This window comes from Hakea prostrata, chromosome 7, assembly GCF_041222555.1.
Source record: "Hakea prostrata isolate BN-2017 chromosome 7, UWA_Hpros_2, whole genome shotgun sequence".
In the NCBI taxonomy this organism is placed as follows: Eukaryota; Viridiplantae; Streptophyta; class Magnoliopsida; order Proteales; family Proteaceae; genus Hakea; species Hakea prostrata.
In genome coordinates, this window is record NC_142606.1 from 39,781,832 (window position 1) to 39,792,970 (window position 11,139).

Below are 11,139 nucleotides of genomic sequence, written 5' to 3' on the forward strand. Positions count from 1 at the left end.
TTCTCTGATCCCCCCCCCCAAAAAAAAAAAAAAAAAAAAAAAAAAAACCTGGGAAAAAAGAATTATTTAGCATTTTTGTAGAAGAAGTAATAATTCTATTGGCTCATTTTTGCACACAAAAAGTGATACTTTAAAATCATTTGTTCAATTTGTGGCAAGGCTGCCCCCTGCAAGGTTATGAGTCTAGATCCTCTACCTGTCATTTGTGCTCTTCTTACATTTTTCCACTCTACATTAAGAAAGAGGTCTATCGTTTGATTTTTTTGTTTAGTTAGAATTTAGAGGTGAGTCATTTCTAATGTGTGGTGAAAAAGTGTAAATGAAACATAAACTTTTACTTGATGGATGGAGGATCCCAACTCTAAACTTGCATGGATTCAAAAAAGTTTGTAATGGTAATAGAAATGAGAATAAAAAAAAAAAAAAAAATCAACAATAGCTCGTCTTTCTCTCATTCCAAAAAGGATATTAGTTGATTTTTTTTTATGATAAAGAAATTAGTTTATTAATATTGAAATTTCTCTTTCAGTTGAAGTTTTTTTTTTTTTTTTGGATCTGAGGTTCATCCAGGCATCCGGGCCAGCTTATGTGCACCACGACTACATCCTCAGGGAAACCTTTTATATAATTAATACAAAAAGGGCTTCGCCCCCGGGTCCCGAGGGATTCGAACTCTGACCTCCTATGTGGAAGCGTTGGTATTTTAAAGTTAATTTGAAGTTAAAAAAAAAAAAAAAAAAAGAATATTGATCACAACATTGTAAGTCTAAGGTTGAATTAATATGTAAAGGGAAAATTATTCATGAAAGGCCTTTAGTTTTTATTTATTTATTTATTTTTAAGGGCACTTTTTATATTTTGGGAATGGGGATGATACATCATACATATGCCATTAGTAAGAGCTAAACACCTAACTTCTTCACTAAGAGGTGTTGGTCTTATTTAGAAACCTTACTTCTTGGAATTTACAAATGATCAATCCAACCAATCGAAAAAAAATTACAAATCCATCTTTTGATGGTATCAAATAAAAAAGATAATGGAATTTACTCAACATACATTAGAGGAGCAATGGGTTACAATTATATTCTACTCGGTTACCAAAAAAAAAAAACAATTATACTCTACCAAAGACAAAAGATAGAGGGCTCTTTGTAACTCTGTTCATGGGAGCCAGAAGAAAGAAAAATGTGTAGGATGAGAAAGGGATGTCTTTATAGAGCTTTGTTATTAAAAATGCATTTAAAACCCTATCCCACAAAAAAATAAAAATAAAAATAAAAATAATACTTGGTTGACATTAAGATGACTCAAAGGGCTACATCTTGTATGATTAAAATTTCAATCTAAGATCAAAGCATGGTCCACGAATGTGTTGGTGCTTAAAATGAGTTATGGAACATAACTATGGATTTAATAGTAGATTAATGTATTTTAAATAAAAAATTCCTTAATTTAAATGTGAACAATGCCATTTTCTTTTTCTATTCATTTTCTCCCCTTTTTATGATTTTGCATTTGTTTGAGCATCTTATTTGACTTTTTGTTTGTTCTTTTTGCGTTAAGAATCTACATTACTCGTCTTTTTTGTCCTTGTATCGTTTTTGTTGACTAACGATGGTCTTGAGTTCATTTGAAACATGTATTTTAGGGTTTATGAAGAGTCCTGTATTTGGCTAGCTAAGGGAGAAGTCTCAATTCATCCACTTTTAATTATAATACTACATGGATTTAGTCTCTCTCTCTGTCTCTCTCTCTTTTTTTGAAAATTAAAATATATTAATACTAGAAAACAGGTACTTTGATGGTTGGGTAGCTATTAAATAGGACCTTTCAAGGGCTTTATGACTGAGTTGAATTTTTTTTTTCATTCTTAAATTCATATTTGATTTCTTGAGTTTTAGGGCTAAGCAGGGTAAGCTTTTATCTATTCTTTTATCATTTACTTCGTTTTCTACCCAATTGAAGGGCTCATCTTTTTTGTGCTGCACATTTAATGGACAACATTAAGCTGCGTATGACCATGATTGAACGAGTGGTCGAAGTCGAAATCTTGACCACTCATTTTGCATACTTTTAAAAAAAACAGAGAATTGGGTAGTCAAGATTTCGACTGAGATAATTCATTTGATTGTTGTTATATGCATCGTTGAAGCTCTTTGCCAAATTGAAAAGTAGCTATCAAAATTTTCACACCCAAATGTAGAATCCGACAAGAATATCCATATACCCTTATTTATTCATTTGTGCCATAACTTCCTAGCATGTTCTCTTATTATATTCATGAATCTTAATCCTTTAGAAGTGGCATTTAAAATCCTTGAGATTAGGTCATAGTCACCAAAAACTCCAAAAAAAATCCTTGAGATTAGTCTACATTCTTCGTTTTTTTTTTGGATAATGCTTTTATAGTCTTTAGTGCTTTTAAGGATCTTTCTATGATTGGAGCAATTCCTAATATTTCTTCTGACCCATAGGCCCACAAATCAACTTCACTAAGACTAGTGTTCTCTTCAGTAGAAATGTTGTTCTACAAAAAGGTCAAGAGCTTTCTAATATTGACATAAAAAAAGCTTCGTAATCTAATTTTCATAATTCATCTTTATTTGATGTTAGCTTAAAGGTCATAGCAAAGCAAGGATCATTGACTAGGAATTGCATTACTTCAGTGGAGCCTCCTTTTGTAAATTTGGTAATGATGACAATACCTACCTTCGCCATGATTCTTAAGAGTTCAATTAAAATTCATTTTCTACCTGAATCATTGGTAACTTCTTATTGGAAAATTTTCTGTACCACCTTCTAATGTTAATGCCATTCCCTGTTATCCAATTTCTCAGTTATACTTATTATCATTAACAACATTAATCTCAATTGATTTTTAATGTTATCTCCACATCCTAAGCTTGAAACATCACCTATATACCATATCTTTCAAACTTTATGAGAATTTACGATTGGAGAGGAAGAAGTCATAAATGACACACGGAGATGAAGAAATAAGTCAAGCATACCCATGGGATAGTTTAAAATGGCAAGGGAAACCTATCTACCCTGGAATCTGAAAATGGCAAGTAATCACAGTTTATTTTCACTATGAATGGCTAATCAGAAGTCAGCTAACAGCTGAGATAGAAGGCTGTGACCCTTCAAAATAATCATACATAAAGAATTTTACTCCAGAGTGCTCCTGTATGAATTTTTCACTCTGCTTTGGTACTTTTGTTCCAATAGATTCATTATGCAATAAAATGGAAGTGCCTGAATTTCAATATTTCAACTGGGTTTACATGAAGGGCGTGATTCATTGCCCATAGCACAACTTTGTTAATTTCTTTATAAAGAAATATTTTAAAAGCAGCCATGGAGAGAGTTGTGGAGATCCAGAATTTAATTGGAACAGCAAGTTTAGTTCTAGTAGTCAATTTCATTGCATATGTACCTGTGAGGAACCAGATAATCTGAATGCTTTAAATCATAAAAGAAAGGCTGTACCACCCAATGCACAAGGTTCTCAGATTTAATAAGGTCTGGGAATTGACAAATGTAACTAACTTGAACCCTGTTTCCAGGACTTGAACCTGTTGTCAAAGCCTCCAGCAAGTGAGCATACACACCCAAAATATTAGCATACAAGCCACAAATTATATATCATAGGACAGATTAATGTCAGATAACATTTGCTCTTTGCTTTCATAAGCCTTTTTGAGTATTCATACATGTGACAGCAGAGTGAACACCGCAACATACCAAACAATAGAAACTATATTGGAGAATTATAAACAAAGATAGGATTTGCTTAAGCAGACCCTCCATCTCAGAGCATATTTCTACTTGGAATCCATCTGCCAAAATGTAGTTACAAGTTCATTGATCCCATACCAAAAGATATGGAAATCATAAGATAACAAACATCAAAAAGAGCGAAGAAAAGGGCAACTGAATAAACATCATTAGTACATCATCTCTTTACTTTGCTCATCACCACCTACTCCAAACTTTAGTCTTCATGTTAGGAAACTCGCCAGAGCAACCACTGTGTAATAGATCAATCAATGGGGGCTCTTCGACAACCTTAATGCCATCGAAAGATTCCAGCTTATTACCCCGACTTCTTTACATCTGCCAGCTTGGAACTTCTTCTTATAGCTCTGGCACCCTGAACAGCATCATGGCAAACACCAGGATATGCTTAGGAGGGAAAAAAAGAAGAAGAAAAAACAGAAAAGGAAAAACTTCCAAGGCCCTACCCTAGTTTTCTAATAGAACATATCCAATACGAGGACAGTAGACTCGTTGAAGCAATGAGTACTTGAGTTAACCAACATACACTTGGTTTTCTTTTATAGGCAACACTTAACTAAACTTTCTCGATCCATCAGATATGCATGGCCTTCAACTGTGCAACAGAATAATCTAGGTATTTCTTTGTTTTGCTAGTTTCTTTAATGCACTAGACAGGCAATTTTCTGCCATATAGTCAATCTAAAAAACTGGATCAGAATTGCTACAGTTAACTGATTTGACAGAGAGGAGACTAACCCAAAGTCTTCTCTTACTGAGTTCAACCAACCAGGGCAGAGTCCCAGCCAACTATGATTAATCCAGACATTTTGGTGAGAATCAAATTATAATTGATAACCAATCCCATTCCAAATTTTAAAAAACAGCATTTAATTACGCTTGTGCCTAAATCTATCCACAGGCATAGACAGTGAACAACAGCCAAAAACTATCAATACTGAAAGTTCTCAAGACCCTTTATGAACTTGGATTAATACGAAATGGCAAGGGGTTATAGGTAACAAAAGTAAGATAATCAAACGGATGCATCATAAATTAGGTTATGCAGATTAAAAAAAAAAGCTTTTAAGTTCTACAGAAACCTTCCCAGAAAGGACAAGATGAATAATGTGGAACCAACCGTTGAACGAACAGGAGGTGGATCCAGATCAATCGTACGCATGGACATCTTAGCAATCTCAGATATGGCAGCCTCTCTGACACCAGGGAGGTCACTGGCTAAGTCCTCATAAGCAGCTTCAAAAGCCTCCTGCCAAAAGTGAGGCAGTCGGATTCGACGACTGTGGGTATAGACATCCCACATATGCTTTACTACCTTTTCCCTCTCTTCAATTTCCTGTCACCAGGACATGAGAAATATAGATAATGAATCAAATTTACAGCCAAGAACCTAGTAGTATATAGATATCAACTGCCATTAAAGAAATTAAATACAAACCAAGACATCAAGATCATCATGGATTGGAGAATCCATGTCACTAGAGATACGATTTAAGTTGCCAGCAGACCACTTGAGGGTAACAGTACCAGTGAACATAGACCAGAATGCGAGGAGTAGAATGGCAGCCAGAGCCCAGAACTTGTATCTTCCTTTCCCGAAGACACTGAAGTCATTACTCTCTTTTTTGGAAGTAGTTGTTGCCGCTGTGGTTGTGTTTATGGGTGCCTCCTCGTCCTTCATTATTTCCCCCTTGTCTTGCTCACCAAGCTGCACAAAAGTCGGTTTTACATTGGATCTGTTGCTCTTATGTTGTAAGAATATCAAAATGCTACACTATTGCTTTAAACATGCATTTAAAGAATAAAGTGGCTTTTTTTAGCAATTTTTAAGTAGTGGTAATACAAACGTGGTTTACAAAATCCTGCTTTTGTGTTGCTGTAACTCATCCCAGTTAATAAACCAAATATAAGGGAAGAGTAGCCATTTCATAATTTTAGAAAACCTAGAACTGTAAGCATAAGCTAAAATATTTAAAAGGACACAACAGTAATTACTTGAGGACTATTTCCGATCCAAATGCAGCAAGCAGCAGGGAGATTTGTTATGCTCACCCCAATCACTGAACCAGGGCACCGAATCGCATGACGATATAGGAACAGACTAGTAATCTCTAGTGCTGTCAAATTCAAGCCATAGACTTGAACCAGCAACTTCAATTTAAAAAATATATTCCTGAAATAAAAAACTAAGCAAGTTGCAGGTCTCAGATTTCCAGTAAAGATCTCTCAGCAGGAATTGTTTCAGGCACTGGGAAACTCTGACTAGGATCCCCTTATTATACAGGAAACCCAATGTCTAAGGATGAAAACAAGGAGCGAAGACAGGGATCGACTCTCCCTATGGTTGAAATCAGTGAATTTTTAAACAGGTAACTTGCATAAGAAAAAATAACACAAAGTAAAGAGCAAACAAGGAAAAAAAGAAAGAGAGATAAGAAGGGGGAACACAAAAATGAACTCGATAGTGAAGCAACCAAACCAAAGAGATTATAGGTTAGGAAGGATGAAGCTCACCCGACCAGTGGCCCACCATGCAACAGAAACCCAAAGGATTCAACATAAACCTAAGGCGCCAGCAGATAAAGAGGAGGAACTCAACCAAAGAGAAACCACTGAAACAGGAATCTGGGGATAATCTACTATCCCAGAAAGGTCGAAAAAGCTCATGATAACTGATCAATTCACTCACAGTTCATGGAATGATTGGAAAGTTTAGACGGGACTTCGCAATGATAAAAATGTCTCTGCCAGCGGCTGATTGTTGAAGAGCTTGCAGGAAGGCACCGAATTGGCAAGAGGAAGGAGGTTGGGAAAGTTAGGGGAGCATAGATGGGCAATTGGGGAGACAAAAACAAAAAGCTCATTCCAGGTTCAATGGTCTTTGAAGAAAAGTTGAAGGTGAATAGAATAGAAAGTACAACTGTAATATTACCCTTAAAGGAGTAACATGGCCATCCTGCAAATCATTTCAAAAACTAACTGGTCATAACTGAAACAGTGCCCCCCCCCCTCCTTTTTAATTCCTTTTGGAGGGGTGGGGTGGGGTGTGGTATGGTGTTGGTACATGAAATATGAAGAAACTCTACTGATAATAATCTGTTAGTCTATATAATGCATGTAATGGAGGATTTTTCTGGAGTATGCTCGATCCTAATCAGTATAAAACTGTTTTAAGTGCCATGACATGAAAGAGAGAAGGGAGGAACAGAAGAGAACAACCAAGTTCATAAGTGAACAAACAGGTTTAAAAGTGCTGGATAAACAATCATGTTCATAAGTGAACAAACAGGTTTGAAAGTGCTGGATTTACTCAGAATTACATGGATCTGACAACAGTTTGAAAGAAGCCTGCTTGCACCAGGGAGTGGACACCTCACTGGACCTTCCCTAAGTATATTTTCTTTTAGAGAGAGAAAATCTTAAAATCTGAACAGGGCTGTGGAGAAGGACAACAAAGCTAACACAAAGAAAGACAATCAGAGTCTCAGCAGATACATCCCTACATGCCACTACTCATAATTACATGGATCTGAATCCAATAGTTTGAAAAAAGCCTGCTTGTACCAGGGAGTGGACACCTGACTGGATGTTCGCTCTGTATAGTTTCCTTTAGAGAAGAGAAAAAATCTGAAGAAGGCTATGGAGAAGGACAACAAAGCTAATATAAAGAAAACCACTCAATAGAAGCCATTACTGGATTACCCAAAATAAAAAATAAAAAGAAAAGATTAAAAAAATCCTCCTCATAAACTCATAGAATGGACCACTCAACAAGGCCTTATCACAACTTAACAAGGTTGGCTAAAAGGATCCTCTTCGCTTCAACTCTATCCGTCATTACTAATTTGTGCATGTGTTTTAAGACCATTTCTCCCAACATCATTTTAAGACTTCCCTTGCTCTTTCAAGTCTTCAATCTGAACCACACCACTCGGTACCATGCAATCAAAGGTCTTTGTTGCATACACCCATACCATCTCAAAAGAGATTCTCCCAGATTTTTCATTTATCAAATGGACCTATCAAAAAAATCATTTCAGTTGCAGTAGTTCTGTTTATTTTGTTCCATGATCACCTATCATCCAGCTCTGCACATCATTTCTTGTCTTACAGCTGTCTTATAAGATTTACCTTATGAATTGTGTTGGCTAAGATGAGTCCAGCAAAGATAGCTACGCATTCACAGATTATCAATAAAGAAATTACACTCAAATCAAGCACTGTTCACATTGTAAATCCCACAAAATGTAATTATTCTGAATTTAAATGGTTTCATTACTTGTTCTTTTCTCATCCTATAAAAAAAGTATTCAACACACCATCATAGAAAAGGCACAAAACATCTACGAGTAAACTATTGCTGTGATGGGGAGAAAAAATAGGCAACATGACTTGAGAACTTTCCTGACAAGATAGTCCAAAATTTTTGCTCTTCACTATAAAGCAAAAGCACAATCACTTGTTAATTTTTCCATTTAAAACATAAGCAGACAGCTCTGTTGTCAATTCCAAGGGGGATAATATACAGCTTGAATATCCAGACTTAGTGGGTTATAACTAGTATCTCATCCAAATGTCTAAAATCATAATTTGGCTCCCAGAAGGAATTGGCACAAAAGATTTACTTCAAATTCTCCTGCTTGATCAATTAACTAATCATAAAAACTATCCCACAGTGTTAGTCAATTTACACTAAGATTCCACAATCATTGATTATGGAAGGGAAGATAAATATTTCCATCTAAGAAATTCTCAACAAGTTTGAGAATCAAATCTCTTTTTTTCTTATTAATTAAAAACATTCGCTGATCAAGTACTTTTGTGAGGTCTCAAATTACACAAATACCTAGAAGCAAAGACATTATCCTACCAAAAGAAGAGTAAATTCATTTTTCCTCCATCTACAAGGACTGCCTTTAGATTAGGTCAGCATACAATTGCTCAATGCCCTCCCACGCACCAACTAGACATGAAGTCTTCACTCTTCTGAAATCCTCACATCCTTTATGATCAGAGTCCCAATCTATAATACAACATTTCCACATACCAAAATCAAACAAAACTGAAACTCCCAAATTACCCACCTCCTTGCCCTTTCCTTCCACAAAAGAAGAAAGCATTTTATCATTTAAAGAGAAAGAACTTCTGACGAGTCTTCTATTCTACAATCGCATTAGACGTGGAACACCAATTGTTTCCAGTAAGCACATGAAATAAGATAAGATTCCAAGATCTTCCACACACAAAAAATCCAAAGCCAAGTAAATATTGACGGATCACCCATCTAAGCCAAATCCGTAGATCCACCACCTAGTAGCTCTCGCAATAGGAGCGACAGCAAGACTAAATTTTTCAGAATACAATTTCCAATGTTACGAAAAATACATCTAATCACCAATTTATTTATTCATAACAAGAAAAGGCTTCTCATTGCAGATCTGCACTCAATCCAGAAAACTCTACCGACAATGAACACAAATTGCCGGATCTATGAGAGAAAAAGATCGCTTACCAGCTAGGAAAGGCTTAGACTAGGATCGATTGCAGGTAGGTTTCGCCGGAAATGAACAAAACCGGCCGATCTCTGAGAAGAATATTTGGAGAGAGTCGATTGCAGTGATGGGTGAAAGGCGCTCACCGTAGAATCAGCATTTGGTGTCGGAAGAACATTGGAGGTGAGAGTGTCGGAAGTGTTCCCGGAAATCCGTTGTGCGAGTTTCCTCTATAAGTAGGACTGTTAGGAGAAAAGGCGCAAAACTTTTAGAGGGTTTCATGGGTTTTTTTATGTGCCGACGCGTTCAGCAGGCCCATTAAGTCATGGTTATTACTTATTAGTGTACCGTTTCGGATTGTATCGGTTACTTAAAATCCGATACAATAGGATACTTGCATAAAATTGAATCGGTTTTATCGGACAAGCTTTGCTTCGTTAGTGTTGAGAATACTACTTTTTTGACCCCGAGGGACAGCTTAGTTGGTTAAAAATCAACACCTCTAAGTAGAAGGTTGGAGTTCGAACCCATCGGGCAAGGGGCGAAGCTATATTAAGTAATACCCCCAACACCCCGTATATAGAAAAGCTTATTCCCAAAAAAAAAAAAAAAAAAAAGATAAAACATATTACTTGCTTTTTTTCTTTTTGGGGGGGGTATAAATACTACTTTTTGACTATTTAAAATCCTTCCATACTAATATCCAGGGGTGTCAATGGGGCGGTTTGGGGGGTTTCGGGCTGGTTTCGGTTTGATGCGGTTTGGGTTTGGGCTAACTAAAGGTTTAGATTAATAGTTTAAAATCCGGTTGACTAACAATTTATGGTGTGTAAGAAAAAGAACAAGAAGAAATAATTGAACATCCTACAACAAATGTCAAAATTCTATGAAAAACAAAGTTGCTATTGGTCAATTTCCATTAAAAAAAATCCACCCATCCTATATAAATCAAGAACCTAGATATTAAATAGTAGAATGACTATTTGATCTTTGAATTCATGCATAATTTTTTTAATTATCTATACCAACTACATAGTGGTAGGGGTGTCAATTTACAAAACGAGCCGAAAAACGGGCGGGCCGGGCCGGGGGGGGGGCCGGCGCGCCGGCCCCGCCGCGCGGGGGGGGGGGGGGGGGGGGGGGGGGGGGGGGGGGGGGGGGGGGGGGGGGGGCGGCGGGGGGGGGGGGGGGGGGGGGGGGGGCGGGGTTTAATAAAAAAAAAAAAAAAAAAAAAAAAAAAAAAAATAATAAATTTTTTTTTTTTTAATAAAAAAAATAATGATCCATGAATTTCGGTGTTTGAGACGTTGAGACTCGAGTTTGAGTAGTTGACAGTTGAGTATTAACACGTTTAAGTTTTAAAAAGTTTTAACTTTTTAATTTTTGTTATAAATAATATTTATTATGAATGTCCATTACCCCAAAGAGATTTTACTTCCAATTGAAGATCTCAATTACCTCAGGATGCAATATTGGTGAAGATCACAACCATCTCATTACACAATATCGGCAGTCAATATTTCCATTCTATGCACCTTCTATCTTGGGGAGCAATCTATCTTTCCATATCAAGAATACTTTATTGTGTGCAAGAATCATATATTGTATTTCCATATCAGAGTAGATGCTCCTTCTACTATAAATATGTAATGCACTCAACTGAATGAATTACTTCTGATTGATCTTGTTCTAGTTTTTTTTTTTTTTTTGTCTGTGATATATTTTCTTTATTTTATAACACGTTATCAGCACGATTCCGCTCGACGAACGAATCCGCTCGAAGTATTGCGTTTTGAGAAGAAAGACAGCAGACTATGTATCATTATGTTTTCTATTCCAAAGT

General features: G+C 36.3%; 1 protein-coding gene across 1 annotated transcript; it reads right to left on the reverse strand.

The window, feature by feature from the left end:
- Nucleotides 1-3,586: 3,586 nt before the first annotated feature.
- LOC149011121 (uncharacterized) lies at nucleotides 3,587-9,582 on the reverse strand. Its single transcript, XM_089163596.1, has 4 exons — nucleotides 9,317-9,582; nucleotides 5,243-5,512; nucleotides 4,925-5,140; nucleotides 3,587-4,159 (listed from the first exon to the last, which is right to left on the reverse strand). The coding sequence occupies exons 2-4, from the start codon at nucleotides 5,483-5,485 to the stop codon at nucleotides 4,103-4,105; spliced, it is 516 nt and encodes a 171-aa protein (XP_089019722.1). The 5' UTR covers nucleotides 5,486-5,512; nucleotides 9,317-9,582; the 3' UTR covers nucleotides 3,587-4,102.
- Between the last annotated feature and the right edge of the window lie 1,557 nt (nucleotides 9,583-11,139).